The sequence below is a fragment of the Bombus pyrosoma genome, linkage group LG9 (assembly GCF_014825855.1).
Source record: "Bombus pyrosoma isolate SC7728 linkage group LG9, ASM1482585v1, whole genome shotgun sequence".
Taxonomy (NCBI): Eukaryota; Metazoa; Arthropoda; class Insecta; order Hymenoptera; family Apidae; genus Bombus; species Bombus pyrosoma.
Genome location: NC_057778.1, coordinates 3,080,830 through 3,107,384, shown reverse-complemented (window position 1 = coordinate 3,107,384; position 26,555 = coordinate 3,080,830). Strand labels below are relative to the sequence as shown.

Sequence of the window (26,555 nt, the reverse complement as noted above, 5' to 3'; positions counted from 1 at the left end):
CAGAATCAAATTAAAAAGGAGAAAATAAGATTGACGTATTGAATTTTAAAGGTACGCGATCTTTTGTTCGGATAATTATTCGGCCGAAGGAATTTTGTAGAAACGACCATCCTCGAAAATCGTACCGCTAACGAATTACGAAAAATTCGTTTCCATTGAATTACGGGCCGAGGGATCCACGAGAAAGCTATACTGTACAGTGCCAAATCGCTATCGACCACTCATTAATTTCGCAACAAGTAAAAAATCAGAGGCTTGCCAGATATACGTTGCACTATTGTGGAACTTATTGAGCTAACCGCGGAAGCTCAGCCACGCACACGTGGAACTGACCCAAGGTTTTACATGCACGCGTTTTACCAAAATTGTAATCGAGGATGCTCCAATAATTTAGACTTTATTGAACGTCGAACTTACGGGGACACTGTGCCAAATTAATAAAAGAATCGATTGATGACGCGATAACTTGCACGAAAATACCTTGAAACGGTTGGAAATCAGCGCGAAATTTAACATACTGCTATGTGAAGACATATTAATTTCCTTTTACAATGGTATGTATCGTTTTAAATGTGTTTATCGTTATTTGCATACTCGATAACCACGTATATTCTGTTGAATGATGCGTCAATACGTTTGAAAAATACTGATAATACATAAAGAACAATAATATTAATGTGTAATTAACTTGCTGTCGACTTTTACAATAGATTTCAAATTTCTGTTCAATCCAGCGTAAATACAAAATTCCTTGAAAAGATATTTTTCTCTCATTCCTGAATGTATAAATATATAGACCCTCAATAATTGTACGACAATTTTTATTATATTTATAATACATAAAATATTTATGATTTTAATGAGAATTTATGATAACAGTTAATTTCAAATACGATATAGAAGCATTAGAACTTCAAGCAATTATGAAAAATAATTCTATTAATTATTTTACACGGGAAATTGTACTTTTACTTCTCTGATTTGAACACATTTTTGTTGAAAGAGAATTTTCGTTTCAATTATAGTTATGTGTGATCGATAAAGATGCAACATTCGATGTTTCATTTTATTTGTATTTAACTTTCAGCAACGTCGTAATTTGATTTATAGACACTGTATGTAAATAAAACATTAGTACATTTAGTATAAACGCTTCTTCCATACAATAAGCAGTCAAATTTTAAAATAAAAGCAAAATACATTCGATCACCAAACTTGAAAATAAGAACGACTTTTTACATTATCGAAACATTTATTAAAAAGGCAAAGTAGACCAAAGAAAATTATGAAATTGCATGAAACACGAAAAAATGATGACATTATAAACTCTTTGTTTGTGATTTTAAAACACCTATTTTTTCACGGTAGCTACAACAAGTACATCAATTTTACTGTTTCTCGAACATCTCTCTTTACACAGGCACTTTGTTTTACAGCACCGCTGTGGTAGTACTACAGAATGGAATATGTGTATCGAAACAGGTATGTATAAACTACACTTGCGCTTTTAAAACTACCTAGACTATGTACGGAATTTCTGGGACGGAACTATGTAAAACCTTATTACCAAAGTATTCACGGAATTTTCAAGACGGAATCAAGTGTAACCTCGGGCGAGACAAATTTTCGCAGGACGGGCGTATTCAATGAAAAAAGGATAGAAAATGATGAACTTTCGAATTACGAACTTCATCAAATAAGTAACTCTGTCTGTAATGAAATTTACCATAATTCCGATTAATTTTTAAACAAAATGTACTTTCGTTTCTACCGGCCATCTGACTACTTAATTAACTTCAAATTTAGATTCGAATGTAAATACACATTGTACATAGATTTTTCTTAACCTCCATAAAATCAGTCAGAAAACTTAAGCAAAGTAACTTATGATCGGATAAGATAAGTAAAACTTTAATGAATATCAATCTCAAAATTTAAAATTCACATTGAACGAAACATACACGTTAAATCTGCAGACGCTATAAAACGATGTTCTGTCATTACGGTTAGTTCATTCAACGAATTTGATTGCCATGTGACGAGCCACTTCTATTTCAAATATCTATTTCAAATATATCAAACGTACACACTTCATATTGGAAAAATGCTTAATACGAACTATTCATTTGTTTACCTTCTGATCCGCCATCAATTTTATCATTCAATATAATTCAATGTGGATCACGAATACATAGCGGTAGATACTGTTGGATGGTATTCGTAGCTGTACCACGGAAAAGTTTTAACGAGCATGGAAATGAGAACAACTCTTTCGGCAGAAACTTTCTAATTAGATTATGACCAATAGAAAACGCTGCATTTAAAGAACAATTTCATGTTTCCCTGAGAAAAAAATAGGGCCGCACAGGATGTAAAGAACCGCGAAGTGAAATAAAATGACGCCTACAGCGAAATGAAGTATCATACTAAAGCTCGAAATATATTTTTTTAATCCAATATAAGGACACACACACATGCGCGCGCGCACATACGCAGTAGACAATGTAACAAATTGCTCCGAGGCTCTTCAATAAAAAGAATATGTATGTATCTCATCGAGACACGTTCGATGAAACATCGTAGTATTGGTGAGAGTAAAGCGTAGGCGTTTACATCGAAGCGATTCAAGGGGAAACACAGGAATCCCTGAAATATTCTTTGTAAGTTTTCAAGAAATCCCTGAAGGATTATCGATTGCAGCGATAGAAAAGCCGATAAAAATCCAATAAGACACTGGTATGGCATTTTAAAATACAAGACGATTGCGGCAAGTGTCCGATATATCTGGCTTTTCAGCTTCCGAAACCGGCTTTCATCGATGCCACAAGTTCTTAACAGCTGAGTCAGACAACCTGTCTGAGATACGAGGTTCACCCCGTATACCCTAGGAGCAAAGATCAGATGATAGAAAAGAGCCACTTCTTGGTGGTAAGATGAACCGATTATGACAGGAATAGGATCCAGCGTGAAATATGGTAGTAACTGGCGGAATCTACCGCACCGATCGGAGAACGTTACTAAATTATCCAAGGAAAACCGCAAAATTATTGGCTTTCGATCGATCGAGAATTAAAATCATTATCGCTGACAGCGTACCGCATTTAACGAAATATCGATAGGTTTATTTCGTATAACAAAATTAATTAATTTTATTCGAATTAGCTGATAATTCGGCCGTCTCGACGAATAAAATATTTTAATGCCAACTAAAGGAATAAATTACCATATGAAATACAAATTCGTTAACGTATAAATACATCCTTGTATATAATTCTACTTTACGTATAAATAAATCAATTTGTCGTATATTTAAATATTTCGCATTTTAAACAGATACGAATTTGCTGAATTAGAAGAAAAAGAAGAAGAGTTGAGAGGAACTTGGCGATAATAAATAAGCATCGTTAAAGAATAAAAACGAAGAAGTTGCCGGTGACATTTAATAAGAAAATTATCAAGAGATTTAGAGAAGTGAAGGTCTTTCGAAAACTACCGATGATCCTAAAATATCAGCTCGTGTATTAATGTATCCCCTGCCTAATCAGCCGTTTCTGTTTTCATCCAGACCAGCCAATATTTGCGTCACTGTAGAGTACTGTGTAAACGATACTCGAGAATATTACTCCTCCGCATTACTCTTTCGTGCTTCTTTGTATCCATCGGGTTAAGCTTACATGAAAAACGTGTGCTTATTCACGACGAAAGACATTCGACGGCTTTTTGCACGCGGTGACCGCCCGAGAGATCAACGCCCTACGACACACTACACGAGATTCTTTCACAGTGGCAGGAAACGCGACCCATCTTTTTCCTAAATTCGAGCGATCCGATACGTCGAAGGCCTCGCTCTATTTCATTCAACAAGCCAGAGCTCGGCGCTCCTCCCTTAAAAACCGAAGTTAGTATTTGTAGATACTTCTGGAAATTAGATACACCCACATAAAAGTAACAAATCGCTAGGGAAATACGAGAAAACATGAGACGTACAGCTGCAATCCAAGTAGTTCAACAACGAACTAGTCTCGAACTTTAGTCGCGCGATCGAAAGTACGTAAACAAATGCTTTATTTACCCTGTCTCCTTTCTCGAGTTTCATGCTTATTTCTTGGCGAAGTGTTTAGCTCAAGGAAACGTTCGTAACAACTAGATCAAAATAAAAACATTTGAGTGACTAAACGTGAGTTCCATTACTATCGAGCTCAAACCAATTGCGTTCTCCATATAATCAAACGTTCGAGCTCGAAGTGGGTTACTCGTGAATGAACGGGTGAAACGTGAATAGAGGATGAGAAGGAAACGCTTGGTCAGCGGTCAGTAGGATATCTGCCGTTTTGGATGATCTACTGGTGGATTTACCGAATCAGGAAACTCCGGTATAACAACACACTTCCATCAGCGAAGCACGCCGTCTTGATCACAATGATAAAACACAATATCGAAGAACGCAAGAGGTAGAAATACGTGACGCTCGCGAGAGGTCGTCTCGAACCGTGTGGACTGCCGGGTGTTTACAGGCAGCGCGAGAAAACGTTGCCAGAAATTAGCGCTCTTCGCCGGTGGATGGTTTCGTAGCACGTCTCACCAATGGTAAGGGAAACTGTGGTCCGATCGTACGCGAACTGTCACCGAACGGTAATCATCTCCACGTGTTCTAGCAACACGATCGACCCCAGGGGACGTATAGTTGTCGACGAAACCGTGAATTAGGGGAAGCGGAACGCGTCGCTCGCGATCTACGTTCTGCGACATACTAGCTTTCGTAGCCTGACGCCCACCACCCTCGGCCGGCATCAACTCCCCTTTCTCCAACGAGCATCCCCCACCCTCATACCCTTCAGCTCTTGCCAGCCGTCTCACCCTCGGCTTCCCTGGTCTAACGCGCGACGCGACCAGCAACCCCCGCGTTGAGGAACCGACGTTTTCGCAGTACCGCCAACGCCAGCAACTACCGATTGGTCTAGAGCAGTCTCGACCACCGTCCCGGTGCTACTGAAAGATAGAACGTGAATCAATCGTGACCCAACTTTAAGAATCATTTCTTCTGTTTCGCGCGCGTATCGATGCTTGACAAGGCTGGCTATGTTGGCACGAGGCAGTCGAGGTATTTGCTCTTTTTGGAAATAATAGAGGCCATTGATAGACGGTGTGAGAAAGAGAATAAGCTGACCGGCATTATTCCAATGCTGTTAGGATTGTATTAGGAATGTAATAAGAGGATAAGCTGGCTAACATTGTTCTAGTGCTGCTGAGAATGTATTAGGAATGTAACAAGCTTCTTGATTTTAGCTGTAACGAGACTGTGTAATTAATGGAAGATAATATTATTGGTTTGCTAGAAGATATTTCAAGTGATTGTTGGAAAAATTTTAGCTACGGCGACTGTTGTTTGAGTGCTGAAATGCGAAACGCGCTATACGAGATGAGCTGACTGAAATTGTTTTAATGCTCTTAGAAGGTATTAGGGGCGTATTAGGAATGTAATAGGTTTGTCACGTTAAAAGAAAAGATAAAATAGTGTAGACAGTTTGCTAGAAGAATAGCATCTCATTTGTCATAAGATGCATGGAACCAATGAGTGAGAAATGCAAAATACAGTATAATAATATGAATGTTAGAATGAAAAAAATTTAATTTGTTATTTGTAACTAATCAGATTTTTCTTATAATCTAAAACATATTATGTTTTATATAATATAACATAGAATATTCAGTGGTTGAAAACAGAATAGCATATCATTTTGTTACTAGCTTTTTTATAATCCAGAGGTTATCAAATTCATTACGATAGATCAGATCAAATATTAATGCTAGCAAAATATGAAAAATATACGTAATAGTATGTGTTTCGAAAAAAACATCTTGTACCTAGAAGTTTGGTAAAAAATGAACAACTTCGTGTCCTTCATTTATTGTAAACTTTATATTTTGCGAAGTATAGATTTTTTATGGCGCATTATTAATCTTGATTCCTTTTGTTACATTTAGTAACTTTTTTTTTATTATTATCTCTATATATACAGTTTCGAAAATAATATATAACTCTCTAACTGATCCTAATTCAATTCATCGTTGTATATAAATAGCGTGATAAGTGTCACGGGAATAGAATTAAAAAATTTGTTCTATCCTTTAAAAAACATTTGGTTATGTGTAGTAGTTTTCTACCTCGCCTGAAGTTTCTAGTTGACCCCGATGCGTGTTAGCCAACTAATCCAATGCTAAAAAATAGTAGGGATCAAAATGTACCAGAGAAAGTATAACACGAGCTAATTGATCAATCCTCAACCCTCTTGAATAGTTTCTACCTATATATAAACCACCTGAATAGGCAGTACGTATACACAAGCCCGAAATAGCCAGTTGCAGTTGTCCTACTAAATACACAAGCAACAAATTGCTTTGAAATAACACGACATTCGCGTCAAACAGCGAATATATTCGCGATATGTGTATAAGGACATAAAATAGATACCAAGATGGTAAAATAAAAAAGACGAATGAAAATGTTATACAACAGGATTACATTTCAAAATATTCTAATAGTGGAAAGGGAAAAAGTTTTCCACAAATTTTCTACAAACTCAATTATTTGTAGTCAATTTTCCTAGCTTACTAATAAAAATATATTTCAAAGAAATTTTATGCGTATGGATTACGAAATTATATTCAACTTACGAACAGTTTCTTTAGAGAAAGCTTTTTTTAAGAAGAAAATTAAATTATTTTATAGAAGACAAAAGCTATTTTTAACATTTCCATTATTTAATCTGCACGTCTATAAATATTTAACTAGTCAATAAATTATACATACATTCGTTACGATAATAAACTGCACGTTATTCAATTTTGATCGTGGTCACTTCGATGACTCGACAGGACGATATTCGAGAAAAAAGATCTGAATAACTAACTGCCTGTTCTATTTGCAAGTACTGTTCTGCCGACCTGTCGACCTGCACGATCTCGAAGTCGATCGAATATTTATGCGCATATATTTGTCAAAATGTTCGCTTTAAATTCGTCAACCACTTCGTTCTCTATCGAACGAGTATCAAAAGAGAAGTCAGCTTTTTACCAAATTCCTTCGCTTCCACCATTCTCTCTCTTCCTCTGAATAGTCTTGAGTGCGATTGATCGATTGTAAACACTATCAGACATTCAGAACACGTCTGATGCAACAGTTAGAAAGCTGTTGACAAACATTTTCTTTGAAGTGTTGCTTCCAGAACGAGCTGTAGGCAAGTCGCTTCGACGAACCTACTCGATGATACAACATTAAACTTGGTATTCGCAAAGTATATATCCAAGGTACAAATACCTATTCCAACAAGATTTCTTGACATTCGATGTCGTTCGTATATTTTGAACAAGATATTTCATAATTTTCATTATCGTTTGGTATTTGCATGTAAAGGAAAACTAGAAAAAACATTAATGTGAAAAATATAACGTATCATATGTTTGGCATTGTTATACTTTTGACATCCATAGACGAGATATTTCACGCGCAAATATTTACCTATTCGATTTCTTGAATGAAATATCTTGAAATTCAATATTATTCATGAAGCTTTGAACATGATATCCTCCCCTTCTCTTTTTTTCAATATTTGAAACTGAATATTTTTCATATGAAAAGAGAATAAAAGAACTATTGATTATAAAAGCATAACATAGAATACCTTTGCATGACTCACTTGATATTAGCCTAATTTCCTTAATAATAAAATAATCATTATACCTTCGTAAGATATATTATTCCTATTTTGTAATTATAGTATTTTCTACTTCGTATTATGATCATTATTTACCATATATTTGTTGTCAATAAAATACTCAAATGTATAAATACATATATGATACAATATAAAAGATGTGATATGAGAACTGCATAAAATTTTTGTTCCTAGTACACCGAAAAAGGTACAATATAAATTTGTCTCAGTATCTCTATTAATTTCTATTATAGATACTGATATTTCACAGAACAAAATTATTATTTGATTATCTAAAATAGTGTAAAATTAAAATGTAAAATGTGAGATAATACGAAAGTGAATATATTCGAAAATAAAAGGTTCATGTAGAAAAAAATTTAAAACAATACGTACGTAAAGCACAATAGATTGAAAGTTGATACGCAAACAAGTGGCGAACTTTCGTCGAGGCTGATTTGTTTTTTTTCTTTTTACTGCGACAGGTATATCAAGCCGGCTTCGCTTCTCTAACTGACTCGTACGGACGAAATCGTATTGAAACTCGTATCGTAACTCTTGAACGCTCGAACAGTAGTCATATTTTATCATTTCTGCAACTGCAATTTCACTCTGGATATTTTCAAACTCTACCAGGAAGCGTTAATACAGCCCTGGAAAGGATCCATTATTCGCATCTTCTGACATATACTTTTTACATACAACTTAAAATTATTCGGAACATACTAAACCTTTTTTATATTATCAATTTCATTTAGAATAACTTGGTCTCTTGAAAACGAAATACACATGTAAAAATTCTATAATTGAAGGTATCCACCAACAAAAGTCTGACATTTTACATTCATTTATAATTAATATTTGTTTCAAATGGGTATACAAAAATACTTTGTATATATAAATATGGGTTATTTATAATATATATAACTGCATTTAATGTGTTAATTATAAGAATAGTAGCATTAATAATAATTTCAAAGATGATGTATGATAGCTAAGACAATGCATATATTTAAACTAGATATATATCTTTCAGAAAAGAACGCTATATTTGTATAAACAATGCCATTTTCATATAATGAAATAATCGACCTCCCCTCACTAATTTATAGCATAATACCTGGAATTTTATGTCCAATATGACTTCTATATATTATCAAAACGAAATGTAAGATTATCAAAATTAATCTAATTGTACTTAATTTTCAAATTATAGTAATTTAAATTTCGTTAAATATAAATAGAATAGCAAGACCTCCTCGTTACAAAGATATTTGATCTTTGCAGGGTGTGTTAATCTGCTCGATATTTAATATAAAATATAGCAAGTTTGTGGATCATTTTACAAATTAACTTGCATATAAATTTACCAATTATTATACAACTTATAATGGTACCTATAAGAGAACATTTAATCTTCCTTTTTATGAATTGTCAAAAGTACATATTTATTATTACAGAATTAACTATCTTAATAATAAATACTAATCACTTCTTTTAAAAAAAGCTTCCTTTATTATATGAATATAGGGTCGTAGAAATTCTATGAAACCTAGCATATACATTTTCAATAAAAAGCGACAGTCGAACGAAATAAAAGCATTTTATTATCCACGGATATTGTAATTATTCATGTATTATTATTACCAGAAATGGGTAATGAATTTTCCTCAAGCTCAAAATGACACGCAAAATTTTTCCTGAGCCTTCCAAACGACGAGCCCCAAAACGCTTCGGGCTAGTAATAAATTTCCATAACGCTAATCGAACCAGAATCGGACAACCTAATTTTCCAGAAAAGTAAGGGTATAACGAACGTGTGTAACATTCAGCCTGAAAGGAATAATTAATAAGTCGTCGCTCACGATAGTACGTAGATCCAGTCGACTATCAGAACTCGTTCTTTTCACAGTAACATCAGCCCTATCGTTCTTTTAGTCCAGCTCTATTTGTCTTTTTCTCTTCTTCCTCCATATTTGTCCTGCTCTTTCGTACCATCTTTTTCCCCTCTTTACGTGTTTCTCTCACTACAGCTACGGGATTTTTAAATGAGAATTTTAACGATCGACCTACATTTCTGTGCCCTATTTACGGTGTATTGCATGCAATGTCAAACACCGCGATAAATATACTACCACCAGCGACGACTGCCACAGCGAAAAGGAAGAACGATGTAATTGCGAGTACGCCGCAAGACCCCTTCGCATTGATGCCTCTACCAAAAACGGGAAACAAGAGAAAAAGGAAACGGTATTGTAACGATTAGCAATTTGTCGACCCAGTTCCAATACATTTTTGCTTTTTCCGAGATTACACAGTCTTTGTGATAGTGGATAGAGTAGATAGACGCAGGGGGTTTCAGGGCGTTTTATGGTGTCTTATGATGTCTTATATACTTTACTTTTTAAATATATATATAGCTAATTCATTGTAATAATACAAGAGATATTTTATATGAAATTTAACAAGTTTCGAGAGGAGAATATTTTGTACGAACGAATTGGTTCCACATGGAGGCATTTAATAATTGTACACATAAAATGTAACATTAAGCAATAGCAAACGACCCTAAGTGAATTTAAGTAAACGATAGATTATAGGTCGTTGGCCGTGTCGTCGCATAAGAAGCGGAGAGGACCTTAAAATCTCGAAAATGCTTCCACCTGGAACAAAGTCGTGTCAACCATATGTCCGCGTTGATATAAGATAAATTTATCTACAATTAGTCAGAAATCCTATTTCGTATAATTAATACTGAGATATACGATTGGAATTGAAACTCTGTATCGATAAATAGTGAATACATAATAATTGTATGCAATTCTAACAGAAAAAGTAAAAAAGACAGAATATGAACAGTTCTTCTTTCTAGAAACTTTCAATAAATATTCTTTCAATAACTATTTAGATTTCAATAGAAAAATATAATTTAATAGTTTCTTCCCATCGTTATTCAAATTGATATACAAATAAATTTATATGTATTATTGACTATATATAGTTTGTATCCAATAAACACACCGTAAACCTCATATTCATTACAATTAATTGAGAAATATATTTTATAAAGAGCCTAGTCTTTTTTCTAATGTATAACGTTTACAATCTTAAATTGATTTAACTGCATTTTGTTTCTGATACAATCCAAGTTATTTAAAAATGAAATATTTCTTTGTATGAGAGGGCATATCATTTATCTTAATTTGTCCTCCTCATAAACACGAATATAATTTATATCCCTATATATTTTATACTCAAATACAATTTATACCTCCTCCAAAAATTATATTCGTTCCATATTCTTTACTGTTCCATATTATATATATAATATATATAAAATATAATAATATATATAATATATATTTATATATTATTATGTATATTTAATTACATAAAATTTCAAGAATCAATTTATTGTTTGATTAGTATAGTGCCACGAGATTATACATACATACAGTACGCTTTGTTTGAATTGTAGTTCGCGCCAAAATCATTATCGACGAATCGATCAAAATTTAAATAAGTTTCTCGAAGACTTACCCTCATATGCGGCTGGACGAGAAGTTCATGGAGCTCCCGAAGATCCGCCCTATCGATGTTTCGTATCGCTGAATGCTCTATTTCTCGAAGTAGTTCCTCGACTTCTCGCGCACGCTGAACTGCATCTGTCTGCGGCGCTCGACATGGCGTTGGAACTCGGGTCGAGATTCTATCGTAAAGCTAAAGAACAATAACCATATTAATCGTTCTGTTTAACTTTCCCAACTAAAGATATAACAATACTTCAAATACAAATAACAATTACACGCTTATGATCTAATTATCAATAATACCGCTTATGTATGTATGATATTACAGAATGTTACATATTTCATAAATACGTTTCAAGTTATTTCGTCTTGTATATCGTGAAATACAATTCCCATAAATATGACTTGAAATCGTCAACAATCATTAACAGATCGAGAACATCGACATAGAGGAAATAGAAACAATAATACCTGAACAAATATAAGATCAATTTCGTCAAAACGTTTAAATAAACTTACAATAAAACGTGCTTATTTTCTACACATCCACTTGTCACGTCTGTCACCCATGTACTAATCGTATTCCCGGCAAAATACGCTAGTTCATCACGAAACCTTTAGATGTCTCATCACGTTACAGCGATTGGTTCGTGTGTGGATGGAACGACGATATTGTTTACATTACCGACGAAAGAAAAAGAGAAAACCAATGGAGGGACGATTACCCGCGTTTTTGTTCAAAATCGATTTACTCACCAAGAGGTAGGCAAATTCGAGCAGGTCACCGACCAATTCGACCTCGCCGACGTATATTAATTGACAAAGCCGCATCCTTGTTTACTTTTGTTTCCAGTTTTAACACGTGGGCTATTCGATCCCACGCGATCGTTTATATAACACAAAAGAGATGCACGTAAACATCTATGCGATGGAAGACGAAATACGGCGCCATTTCAATCCTGTATAGCATTTTGTTTACCAGACCAGCACGTCAGCCATCTTAATAAACGGGCTTCGAGCGCTTGCGCTCTTTCCCACGTCAAATGAGGACGCGTAACTGGCGTAAATAGAAACCGACAGAAACTAACGGTGGCGCCACGAATGACGGAAACTACCGTTCTGCGTATTGGTAAAGTAGGAACTCTATAAGTGTGTATAAGTGTGTGCGTGTGTGTTTGTATTTTCAGATATACTCAGTAATGAAAATTTATATCAATAAAAATTATATTGGAAAAGAACACATGAGTATATAATTGTATAAATTTGTAATAATTGACTTCAAATGATATCCTTTATCATTCTAGTCGTTATATTATCGACACTCAGTAAGTGAATAAATTAAACTTATTTATGCGTAAGAAATAAAAATTTTCATTAAATTTCTTTTCTGATGTACAGCATACTTTTTAACAGAGGAAACAAAGGATAGTATCATTACGTGTATAGAATATTTTAAGATAATGTGGGAACTGCATTTCATATACTATCTTACGAAATATGAAATATATGTATGCATATAGTCAGAAAAATTGATATATAAATAATTTTTACGGTATCTTTAATATACATATTCTTACCTCTAAAATGGCTCGAAGACGATAATCGTCGACTGCATTAAGTATCTCAGCACGTGTCAGTCTTCCACTCTCTTGAAGTACTTCAATATCATCCAGAGAGTCTAAAATTTCAGCTACAGCACCTAGAAATTAATTTTGTCTTTAGAAGATACGTAATAAGTAATACACAATTGATACATTGAATCATTCTCGATAATACGTACTATTCCCTATAATTCTAATTAACGCAAAATTTTAGAAGTGTAATAGAAAGGTTTGATGAAACGAATTTATAGATCTCAATAATTTAAACGATATTTAAGTAGAAAAATAACCACTCACTTAATTAGAATTGTAACTAACCTAAACAACCGATTTAATATTAGATTATATCACGTATTATTTGCAACTCTAAGCAACGTTGAAACAAGCAAAAGATAATAACAATAACCAAGTAAAAACATCAACAAATTATGATGTTTTAATGGTAATTAAAATTGAAAACTTTTAAAGATTTTATTTAATGACACTTACTTCCTTAATTCGTTCAGTTTTATATAAAAATTAATAGCTAAATTATTTGTTTCCTTCCTACTTATTCATAATTAACTAACCAATACATACATTAAAAATAGATATTAAAAATATTTATACCTGTGGTTATAACTTCATCATCGCCTATGTCGAAAAAACTGTCGCCGTTAATTTCCGAATACGGGATGTGCCATTTCGACGACGAGATCGCCACTTTTACAGATTCCTTCAATTTTCGTCTAGCATTGAATTTCTTAAGCTCTTCTATAGTTTCGCCTAAATGTATTCGAGCCACGCCCTTATCACGATCCTACAAATATAGTTTGTTTAGAGATTATGCAACTACAATATTGTCATAATGAATAATGAACTTAATATTAATGCTGCGCCGTGATATGTATGATAAATCACTTGAGAAAGTTCTTAGTGAAATTAGAGCATCGAACGAACGCCTCTTATTAATTACTTCTCATTAATTTCATCGATCATGAACGAATCAAATTTCCCATATTTATCAATCAGAAAAATATCAATATCATTTTTATTTAGCGAGTATATATGTAACAAAAATAAATATTCATTAATTAAAATAAAATAAATCAGTAGAAGTAAACAAATATATGCACATGTATTTGTATACATTGTAGGAAACAATCTCTACACGTCTGAGCAGAAAAATGTTCGCTTTGAAAAAACTCCTGTGCCGGGCAATTTCTTCTTAACAAAAAAAGGACGATCATTAACGCGCGTTTCTATGAAGTTCTTAGGACTTCAGCGAATGTGCAGTCACGTTCAAAAAACTGTAACTAGTACAGGGAAAAATATACACCGCTACAGTTATTTTCATTAACCGGTGGAACTTTGCCCCTGCTATAGCGATCGATAGCCCAGTTGCACGTGTATTGCATCGATATATGGGGTGACTCCAAGCTTCGCTACCTTAGGTCACTGGCTAACTGTCGTATCATATAAGTATATTCTTACTTTATTACACCATATGCCATGGACATGCGCACGTACATTCACCGGATATAATAACAGAAAATGAGGCCGTTTATCGAAAACCTGATACGATATAAAAAGAACCAGATGCGCTCGCAGCATCTATTAAATAGAAGTTGCTAACACAAATGACTCAACACTAAGGATAGAATCAGTTTCAATACGCACTCACCACTTCAAATCGATTTTGACGCACAAATCTCACTTCGTAAGAGTCGATTTCTATTAAACTTACATTAAAAGAGAATTTTTCATTTTTTATATTGACTAAGTTAGTATCGAACTTCAGAATGGGCCCTTGTAGATTTTACTTTGATATTTGCATCAAATATAGAGTCGCGAAAATTATATTCAAACTTTGCAAGGCAAGAAACTACGTTACTAGGTATAAATATTACACACAGCGTATATTCCGATTTCAATCAAATTTCGTATTGCAAACAAAAAGCTATCGTTTGAAAGATTTACACAGAGAATAGAAGGTTCTCGATTCCGATCCACCTGGCCTAGGTTCGATTATATTAAAGTTCCACTTACATTTCCCAAAGTGCAGATAAAGAGCCCAAAGCTATATGATCTAAAAATATCGTTTTCTACCATTTTTAGTAGTACACGTAAATTTTTCTCAAGCAGATTTGGACTAGTGTAAAATTACACTATACAAGTATTCGAACCCATCTCTATTAAACGTATTGCTTCAAAATCCCAAGATACGTCTCCTCTTAAAAACTTCACGATTTTACCACTTCGATCTTCGTTAATTTAGTACTAACTATATCTAAGTACTTTAATACCCGAATTCTAAATATCTATCTTGCGAAGATGACACGATTATCTTTCGAAACTTCTTTCAGATTTTCGCGATGGAAGCTTTAAGCTCCCTAGAGCTTACTCCATATGTATCGATTAGACTTTTAAACGCTCGAAAACTCTGATTTCCTTTGAAACATAAAAGAAAACATTTTGAACATGACGTTAAATATGGAAATGACGTTAAAACAGATTGAATGAAAGGCGACTTACTCTGAGCCATTTGTGGTTCAGCACTTCCTGTATGGTAATCCTGTGATTTACATCCGTTGTGAGCATTCTTTGTATCAGATCCTTGGCTGACTCGCTGATATTGTCCCATAATGGCGATCCCATCTGCAAGTTTTACGAATACCTTATGCGCTTATTATACTTATGACAGACATGGAAGCGTGTTCGTCAGAGCTAAATGCACATCAAAACATGATTATCTTTCTTGCGCGCTTTGTAAAAACAGAGAAAATGTAATGTCTGGTCAATTTCTACCTGTACTCGTCCTCTGCAAATTGCTTCTCGCAGTCTATCTCGAGAGCCGACGAATGGAAGTGTACCAGTTAATAGGACATGAAGTAGTACTCCGGCTGACCAGACATCACCAGGCTTTCCGTACTGTCTGCGCTGGACTACTTCCGGTGCCATAAAGTGTGGACATCCAACACGACCTGTACGACCAAGAACACCATCAGAAACATGTAAAATAACCGACATATTCGGCATGGTGGAAGCGAGCCGGCAGTGATTGCTTCGAGAGTCCACAGTCGATCGTTACACGTTCGAAGAAACTTTTAGAACCGACCAAAACTTCATCGGTAAGTTCCAAATGAGAAGTTTCAACATTTCCCGCAAACTTCTCGCCTCTCGGTCATCAACGATTCGTAAACAACGACCCGCTTTTCGTATCACGTTCCACGAATACTTTTCTCACGTCGATTAACTGCAGCTTCTGTTAAGAACACGTTCAATGCCGCGTATATGATCAACGTCGATCGACGATTTTTATCGGAAACTAATAACATCTTGAGAAAAGAGGTACGCGGCCGGTTTGATATTGAAAAAGAAAAAAAAAAAGAAAAGAAACGGAGAAAAAGGGAAGCTGCGAATAAATGACGAATAAAAAGCGGGTAATCTTTATTCTGAATAATTAGTTTAACCCCCTTTGGGCTATGATTCGGCCTTTTGGAATTCAAGCATTGAATGAAACAAAGGAACGCATTTCTAGTGTAATAGATTGTAATATTTCTCAAAGAAGACAATACATAATTTTTATTACATGATATAATCAGCATAATTTTACGGTTTCAAAGGACTTTCAATATGTAATCTCTATAATTTTAAAATTGCCGAAATTTTATGATGCACAATTTCCCTCCGCATAAGGCAGTGAAATTTCGTGCAAAATTAAAATTCTATACATATTATATGGTTTGGAAATGACCGAGTCATTGCCATCTGCGATTCGGCGTTTGAGGGTTAAGAGCTTCCGGAGAATTTTATCGCGACGCTAAGAAAGCGTTAACGATCGAGGCTCGATGAACAAAAAGAAAGAAAAAAGAACCGCTCGTTATCCCGTGAATGTTAGATCGACTGGACCGGAGCTGAGTATGTGTAGGTAATGCCGACAAACGAATGTGTAGTATATTAAATGCGAAACAAATGAAACATTCGGTGAGACGAGAGAAACGCATTGCCGCGTTTAACACACAGTACTTACAAGCACGGTATGCATATTTTGCAAATGGCAGCGTGCTAATCAACCGTATAAACGTAGAAACATCAATAATATCTAGGATTGATGGAAGTTGCAGAAACGAGATATCGTGCTGCAAATATGTAGACCATAAAGAAGTCAACATTCATGTTTACAAGAACGACAGACAATGCACTTGTCAAGACAAAGCAAACATCAAGACAAACGCGGGAAACATCTTTATTACAACTGTTTGTATCATTGTCATAACATTTTAAATACGTTCAGCTTGAAACAGAATACCTAACCGTCCTATTTCTTATTAGAAATTCGAATCTGTATTTCGGGGATTTCAAAAGAATAAAATTCGGGTTTCTTATATTTTTTTTAAAACGTTAAATAGGTTTATGAAGCTACGCTGTAATTTACTAATTAACTGTTTGATTATACCATACTTTAAATATCTTTCTATTAATTTACGTGATACTAGATATTATAAGATAAGGCAATGAAGAATTTCAGTTAGAAGATTATTATAGGTTTTATACTATTATTAACACAGTATTAAAATTAATGAACGTTTCATTTCATTTAAACAACTAAGTAAATGCTTGTGCTCCATTTAAAATTATTTAATGTGCTCTTAATCACGGTAGCGATATAACAATTTTGTCAATTTCAGTATCTGCCGAGACAAAAACAGGTAATTAGGTTTCTGTTTCTAATAAATCGCCTCTTAAAAAATATGATATACCTACATGTGATATAAATGCCATACATATATAGATAAAAAACATACATTCATATAAGCAGAATGTTTAATTCGAAGATCATTCACATTGACAATTCAGTGTACGTGTAGTGAGATATTTACTTTCTTTGTAAATGACATAAGGAGCAATATGTACAATGCTTTTGATATGACGAAAGTTTTAGAAGCAAATTTGCAAATCAGCATATGCTATTTGCGAAAATCTTTTAGTAAAAGGTAAATGTTGTTTACGTAAAAGAAAGGCAAGAGAAAAAGCTAATTAGCATATATATTAGCTAAAGGAGATTTCGTCCATCTCTTCGAATTACATCTACCGGAATTATGCGAAAATGCCTCAAAGTAGGTCAAAATTAGAATACACAGAAAGTGTGAAATATACAATATATATATATATCTAGCGCGAAATACGAAAACATGAAAAAATGTATGAAGGGAAAATACATTAAACTATGATACGAGTCATACATTAACAAGTAGAGAAAAAAGAAAGTGTACAACGAAATGGAGATGATGATATAGAGCTTGAAGTTTTAAATTGAGCATCAACGTAATATAAAAAGGATATTACGTTTATGCGTGTAATTGTCGATATCAAAGGGAATAAGAATTATGCAATATGAAACGTGCATGCATAATATCGAATATGTTTCGCTTTATGAATTCTGCGAGTAATCATGGAATGAAATGTTATCGATCGAAATTCTATTGATATTCAATTGCATTATTTGACGGGTAGCGTTTTGTTCATATTGTTTAGTTTTAACGTTTTCTTTTTAAACAAATAAACAAATGAAACCAAAGATAGGGATCCGATAGCATTATTTCAAGTATAATTAATATTCAATGTATCTTCTTTATTTTTATCGTTCGAAAGAATAAATAAATAAAATAAATATCGTGTTTTCTATAAATATGTATCAGCGATATAAATAGCAAAAAATAACAAATAGCTCATCGCGCGACATAAATCACGTGCATATGATTGTGTGTTAGTGCATTAAATTTTAGCGAGTGTATGTGAATAAATACGAATGCAAAATTACATGTCCGTGAAGCTGTGCAGTAGCTGAAAGTGAATTTTTACTGTTGCTTTTGGGTATTTTCGTGTCACCCGTTAAAGTTAGAAAAAATTATAGAGCAGTTTTATCCTCGCTCGCAAATTGCAGATTAAACAAATAACATAAATTATATTTAATCTGAAATCGACACTATAAATAAGATAGCATCGTTCGAAACGAACGTAGCACTTTCTACAGCATAATTTTATCGCGTTCGTAAGTTTTTAACTTTATTGATACGTTAAAATTTTTATCACGAACGAAGGGTGTTACGCGACAATCACTTTCACGCAGAGCTATTCGCTTGATCTAACTCTCGACGATGAAAATCTTACAAACTGTACTGACACGTACCACTCGTCAAACAAACTGACTTTGTTTACTCGGTCTTTTTTTTTACTTATTTCGATTGCTGATTGATGATATTCGAGGTAATTAGAATTTTACTTCGTATGTTTACTTTAAGCTGTCCCTTTACGTTACTTTCAAGAAAAGATTAGTTCGTACAAATAGAAATATTGAAATTGACTTCTCAGTGTTAGACATGATCTATGATAATAATGATTGCAATGGAGATGATCTCTTGAATATTATTTATAACATTCAACGTTGATGATATTTTTAAATATATGAGATTATTATGACAGTGATACGTTGCTAGAAACATAGCGTGATGATGAATTGCATCTATGTGTAGAACGTTCATCTGCATTTAGATCTAGACACTTACTTACGTTCGAATATCACTTGCACGATAAATTCTTAAAAACTGCTAGAAAATATTCACGATGTAACGTACGACAGTTCACCACAGATAACATACGATACGACAAACACAAAGGCATACATATAGACAGACACATAAAGATAGGCTAGTCTACCGCTACGAACAATGACGACACAAACAAGCCCAACAAATCGGGCAATTTTCGAACGCATCAGACCAACAAACAAGGAAAACATTGAAGAGTTTATTACGTATGATAGGTGACAATTAAAAGATCATTTTCTTAAATATTTCTGATACTTATTATAAAATATACACGTACGTACGTGATAGGTATACGTACATGTACTTACGCATACCTGTACAAATAGAAATGTGGCAAACAAGAGAATATGTTTATGTTAAACCAGATAATTAGTTTTCTTCTTATTCTTCTTCGTTATCTTCTGTTTATTGTAATGGACGAAAGAGAATTTAATATTAGTATTTGAAATTACTTGTGATTGTAAACGAGATAACAAAAAATCGTAATGAACCCTTCAATCGTGGGATCCCTATAACGATGAAGCAGAAGTCGATTCATTCGTACACGCTACAAAAAACGGGACACGTCGACGAACGGGGAACAAACTAAAGGAAAGAGATAGAAAAAAAAAGGAACGAGAAAAAAAAGAAAGAACGGGTCTTTCTGTCTTGTTCTTGAGATATTAGGCAGCTCGACGACACAACGTGTATCTGTCACTACGCGAGCCTGCACAACGATTTTACAGGAACAAACTACCGCACGTAGGTCAAGTGGAGTGTCTACGCAGACACTACGTGTTGTTCTGAAGCTGACATAATTGAACGACACGGGGGTAGAACGAATATGCGTGTCATTGCATCGAAAACAAGCAACCGAGGAACATTTTAATTGATCCCCATGTTAGTTCGAAAGCATAACGATAGCACTTGTCGATAGGATGTCGCGACGAGTCGAGACAGAAATCGAACAGTCTTTTTTATCTGTAACCTATCGAACCATCGGTATATTAGTTTCTCGTGTTCTAATTCGAACTAAATGATTGGACATATGAGATCGACGACATTTTTTAAAGAGGAAATCGAAGGTTCTTTCTATTCAAAATTTTATTCCTTTCTTCTATTTTTTCTTTTCTTTTTTTTTTTTTTTGCCTGTCGTGTCTACCCCCGGTTCTCGTTATTATGCGGATGTGGCAGGCATACGAGTACCGATATTGTCCTCCGTATCGCTCACTAGCGAATCCTCGGCGTCGGTCAGGTCCTCGAAAGGGAAATTGCAGCTCGGAGACGTCAGCCCTATCGAAAGAACACAGACAAATAGGACAAGGATCGTTATCGGCGGAGTAATGTCAGGGTGTGCAGCATCTGCCATCATCGACGATAAGAACCTTATCGTCATCGCCGTTATTCGTAGAGGAAGACCTGTGTTTGTGTCATTGTATCAAAGAATCGAGTTTTAGTACGGGCCAGAGTTGAGGTCGCGGCCCGGGAAAAACGATTTTCTAAGCGATTCTTTAGCAAAAGTGTGCCTCTGTCGAAACAATCGAATGTTAACCTCGTTGACTCGTTTGGTCGTTGAAGATAAAGGGAGTTTTCTCTCTCTCTCTCTCTCTCTCTTCCTCCCTCTTTCTCTATTCACTACCATTGGCAATAAGTTTGTTGTCCCTCGTTTGCTTTCGAACGACTTCCTTTGGACATTGTGGTGTCTTGTTATAGACGATAAAAAAAGTGAAGTTTAATTAGGTCTTTGCATAGTAGTTACTAAAAATTTATCGTGAGATCCGCATTTCAATTTATTGCTACGCAGTTGTACTATCTCTCTCGTTCTCTGGTCTAACAATGAGCTAAGTAACACTGAAATATGTAGCTACTCCATTTATGAATAAAAATATAGATGTAGTACATATAGTACAGCAATGGAATCTACGATACATTAATAACACTAATATAATGGAATCGTTAAATTCAAGTGCATCGTAACAAATAAGTTGAAAATATAGAGTGTAATCTCTTATAATCAGTACGAGGTACGAAGCTTCGTTTTTAAGAAAAATAAGTCGAAGGCTGCTCTCTCAATTTTACGTATCTTTTTCATACATCCATATCTTAAAAATAAAATACAAATTAATCGACGGAAAGAGATGAATGTACCTTGACGAGATTAATCTTCCAAATAAAGGAAAGGAAGGAACGAAGCTTCGTGCAGAGAAACACTAACTCACGCGTAAGATCTATTCGTCTATACAGAATCACGGAACACCCTATATAATCATTTACACTGAAAATCACATCGAACAATATAACAATGATGAAAGGTAGAGGGATTACTGAACGATGTGAGGGAATGGTAAAGTGGAATTTTCATCAAGGGGCTTTCTTTCAACACGAATTCGTTTCCTGGCGTAGGTTCGATAAAACACCGAATGGATTTCCAACACGAAAATGTTCGAGCTCGGCGCGCATCGAAACGACTCGTTTGAGACTTGTGGTCGAAATCTGAACGCGGAAAAAGCAAGCAAGCAAGCAGTGGCAGCTTCTAGAAGTACAGTAACGTGAGAGGGACACACGGATCGGGTTAAGATGGTAGCATAATGTGTGGTGTATATGTGAATATGTTCTGGACGTGTGTGTGAGTTGTGTGATACATATGGCATGATGATACAAGGCTCCTGCGGAAGTGATGATTAAAGGTTAGGTCAGGCTTACCCTCGTTGTCGGCCTTCAAGTAGAGCTGCCCCTTTGGGCTCAGACACTGCCGATACTCGGTCGTGTAACATTCTGTATTCATTCAAACCAAATTTCAAGTTATCAAATTTTGTAATTATGCGATGCTCTTTCCTCGCGTAGCCATTAAACGTGTGTAATAAATCTTTCTTTTTCTCTTTTTTTGGAACGTTTTCAAGCAGACCGTGGTCAATATTTCCACGCGTTCTAATGTAACATGAAATGTTTCCAAGCATTTTCAATAGCGCAGCGGAGAAAATTTTGAATCTATGCCCGAGATTTTGTGAAATTTTAATCATTCAAATTGAAAGGTTTATAAAATCTTAATTTCATACTCGGAATTTCTTTCTATAATCAAAGTTTTAAATTCCGCTGTATTTTAACGCTTTTAATAATTATTATTACGAGCTTCTTGAAATAATAATAATTTATTTGGTACTACCAGCGTTTCATTATATTTTCAAGCGTAAACAATTGCAAAAGAAACTAGAAAGTAACTGTAAAATAATTGCGGGAGATGCTAAAGATTTATGTTCAGTACGTGAGAAGCGGAAAATTAAACAGAAAGGCTGTTCCAGGTAACAACACCGAACTCTCTCCTTTTCTCTATTATTTGATCGACACGATAACAATACTTTTAATCACACGTCGTTATTGGTTTTCGTCGAAGCAATATGAATACATAGAAGCTATTAATTTTAATATTGGGAAATCTGAACTGCACTCGCGCGAAAAACACGAGACGTATAACTTGGAGTTTTCTGATATTCGTTAAACAGAGTTCACCTAGAAACTCATGAATCCAAGAAGATTCAGTTTTCGAAGATACAAAGTTTGCTGCTCCACTTTTAGATGTACTTTTCTCTTTAAAATTTGCGTTCTTCTTATTGTTCAATAGCTAAAATTAGTTCCGAAAGTTAGAAGATTAAATAACGGACACATTTTGCAACGGATTTAACATCTGCTTCAAGGCTGTTAACTTTTTCCAATGATAACACGAAAAATCGTTTTCCCCCACTTTTACATTATTATTACATACACGGTTACTATGTAGAGTCCCGACAAAGTTGCGCTGTCCGCTAAAATGTGCGTTTATTAAAAAAAGTTTGAAATATTTATCGTTGATATAAATCCTCATCAGAATTTTCTAACTTTTATTTCAACACATTTCGTCTATCTTATGAAAAGCATCGAAAGAACTTGTCTAATTAAACTATTATTGTAAAATAGAAATAAGATAAAAAAAGATAGAAAAAGATAAATTATTGAGAAAAACTCGTTGGAAAGAATGTAAAAATAAATTATATAAAAATGTACGATTTCATATGGAATAAGACACAGAAGTAGAAAAAACAAAGATTTCAGAAAATGAACAAATCATTTGAAGGTTGGAAAGCTATTATTTAAAGAGAAAATATTTGTTCATCCACGTTGTTCTTAGGCAAATCCTTTTTTAACGATGATTTTAACAGGTATTCGATTCTTAAATTGTATAATGCGCCCAAGTCTACGTTACGAGATGTAGTGTGCTTGTTTAGATTCTCGGTAACATTCTTTCACAAACAACCGGATCAATACTCCACATCTTCTAGGAAAAATGTATCGTGGTATCTGTTTCTGCGTTTCAGTCAGTTTCCAACGGCGAAGAATAATGTAATGCCAGCTGCATTAAAAATAAATTTCACTACTAGTCAGACAGGAACAGGAGAGGGGTGCAGAATCATTGATCTTATGGAATGATTCATTGATTTTAAACGAATCACAGAGCATGAATGAAGGTCCGACCACTTACGCATGAGCATCGAGTGAAGTGGATCGATTGCTATAATAAAGTGCATTTTATCAACGGCTCTTAACGGCGATACAATCAAATGTGGCGCGACGATTCGTCCTACGATTATCATAAAAATAGATTTAGGGCAATAAAAGGGGTGGAAAAATAGTAAAGAAACAGAGGAGATTTTCCTAAGTAATGAATATACAAAAAATCATGTTCATAATTCGCTAATGTGTATTGGTTGCGGCAGCAACGAAGAGGCTGAAATTAATACTACGATCGAACCTCGATTATTCACGTATCCGATTATCCGAGCGTTCAATTACCAAACAATCTCAATACCTGAGCTTAAGCGGAATTACAAAACGCATTTCCTGTATAAATTTACATCATACAATACTGATGACAGGAATATAATACGTAAATTGTGGATTTCAAGAATTTAGAAATGGATGACTTTTCGTAAGAAAAATTAAATTTATTGTGAGTGATAATCTTTTCATAGAAATTTCCTTTCCCACTTCAAAAGCTTTCTTCTGACTTAATCTCGCTTAGTAAAATCTATTTCATTTATTTTTGTTATTTACATAAATGCTCGTTGGCGTATAGCAAATTGAATTCGTCGAAGCGAAGTAGCGCAATTGCCAGTGGATTACAGGCTGTTTATTCGACGATGCGTAGAAAGTCCTTAATCTGTGTGAATATTGAAACCTTTGACACCTTCACAGACCTGAGTTAATCCTGCATCAGGGTTCCGCCCTGTAAATCACGTCTTTTTCAAATAGTGTTCAAGCGTGCGAATTGACATCGGCGCGTCATCAAATCTCTGATGAAGCTGGCTCTAGCTCCAACACCTCTGAAAAAGGACACTTTTTTCTGAGGAGAAGAACAGAAAGTTTTCAAAAGCAAAAATGCTTCAAAGAATACACTATTTCCTTTCATTTCATGATTTGAATCAATAATAATTAACAGAATAATAAATATATGAATGAAGACAAATGAATATTTAACAACATGAATCGAGATTTTGAGGTATAGAATGAAACATAAAATTATTTCATTCGATGACTAAATAATGAAGTAATTCAACGAGAAGTCATTTGCTTAAAAAGAAAAAGAGATATATATTTATAACAATATACTGGCCACTGTTGTGGAATTACAACATCTGGAAAGTATATTCTCAACAATGTACTAATTAACAATATTATTAAATTAACATAACATACGCTGCTAATGTACACTAATATGCGATATTTAGAGAAATTATGTGAACCGCATTACCGCAGAATTCGGAAAATTACTGAAAGAGCTACACACAGACATTTTGTATCAATTAGAACAAAACATTATATTCAAAAGTTTAGCTGCCTATTATTAATCATTTGTACACCGTATTTCTGCACTTGTGTAGACACTCGTAAGTTCATGAAATATTTAATAACAGAAATCGAGTTTCATACACTGCCGTGTCAATAGATCCACGATGCTGCACTTCTTTCGAGGAAGATAATAACCGAGCCGTAGTAGTCGTAAGTTCGTAACCGTATAATCCAAAATCTAGTCTCGTCAAGGTATACTTTTCTTCATTAGACGCTACTTCCTTCCTCAAAAATAGAACTGTCTACGGAAGACTGATTAGGCCTTATTACTTTCTTACTAATTACGAAGGGACGTCTAAGTGCAGAAGTGACAAAAACTAAATATCATTTCAAATTGTATTTTCTGCAGTTCAAGAAGACAAAGCTTCTTATTGGAAGTTTAATAACCGAAAGGATATATCAAATCTTAGTTGAGAAATCTAGTATCGTATTTATTGTATTTTTACAATTTATCCAAAACTAAGAGTACGTACTGAGATAATGTTTCGTCGTTCTTGCTGTGTTTACAATTTACAATGGTTTTTATTCCGAGAAAATAAATTTTTCTTGCCATGAGTAAACAAATTTATTTTGAATGATAAAATAAAATTTAATGGGAGAAGAATGGTGCATGATGTAACAGAAATACAGTAACAGTTTAGTTTCAGAGTTATGACGACAGTTATTACCGGAGAATTGTTGCCCTATTATATTTTATAAATTGTTGAAAATGGATACGATATCTTTCTCTTTGGTTTCGTTCAAATTGGTTTATAAAATTTTCGTAAATAAATTTTTTCATGAAATTATTGGAAACAAGTATAGACAGTTAATTATTTTTGTTAAATATTATATTAATACATGTTAATAAAAACTGTATTTTATGTATCGAGTGATGGGTTAGCAGGTAGAATGAGCTTAAGGTTTTTGGATTAATAAAAAGAAAATTCTCAAACGATTAATTTTCAATTTTTAAACCCTCTTTTGTTTACTGATATTTAAAAAGCAATTACACTTTTAATTTAATCTTTAAAATGTTTTTAGAGGAAAAGTTGTTGATAGAAAATGACATTATAAAAAGATAAAATTACATCTTTCATATAAAATTAAAAACTGATTAATATTTGTGGCACATGACAACTGTTTGACGTATGAAACAAAATAAAGTTATGAAATTCTGCTTGCTTCATATATTTTCTCCGCTTATCTCTACAATAAATTACCTTTTTAACCTATACATTCATTTAACTGTATTCCGAATTACGGGTCGAATGTAATAGA

The 26,555-nt window shown here is 34.1% G+C and overlaps 1 protein-coding gene across 9 annotated transcripts in view; it reads right to left on the bottom strand.

Annotated features, from left to right (window-relative positions):
- Positions 1-26,555, bottom strand: part of LOC122570867 (peripheral plasma membrane protein CASK) — a 262,855-nt gene that overhangs the window by 198,275 nt on the left and 38,025 nt on the right. For 7 of the 9 annotated variants that reach the window (XM_043733757.1, XM_043733762.1, XM_043733760.1 and 4 more), the window contains exons 6-11: positions 20,622-20,708; positions 15,634-15,809; positions 15,361-15,483; positions 13,456-13,645; positions 12,823-12,944; positions 11,256-11,435 (exon numbers count right to left, since the gene is read on the bottom strand). In XM_043733757.1, the coding sequence (XP_043589692.1) occupies positions 11,256-11,435; positions 12,823-12,944; positions 13,456-13,645; positions 15,361-15,483; positions 15,634-15,809; positions 20,622-20,708 (878 nt within the window). Of the gene's footprint in view, positions 1-11,255; positions 11,436-12,822; positions 12,945-13,455; positions 13,646-15,360; positions 15,484-15,633; positions 15,810-20,621; positions 20,709-22,118; positions 22,191-26,555 lie in introns of all 9 variants that reach the window. The other 2 variants (XM_043733759.1, XM_043733764.1) reach the window with 2 other exon arrangements.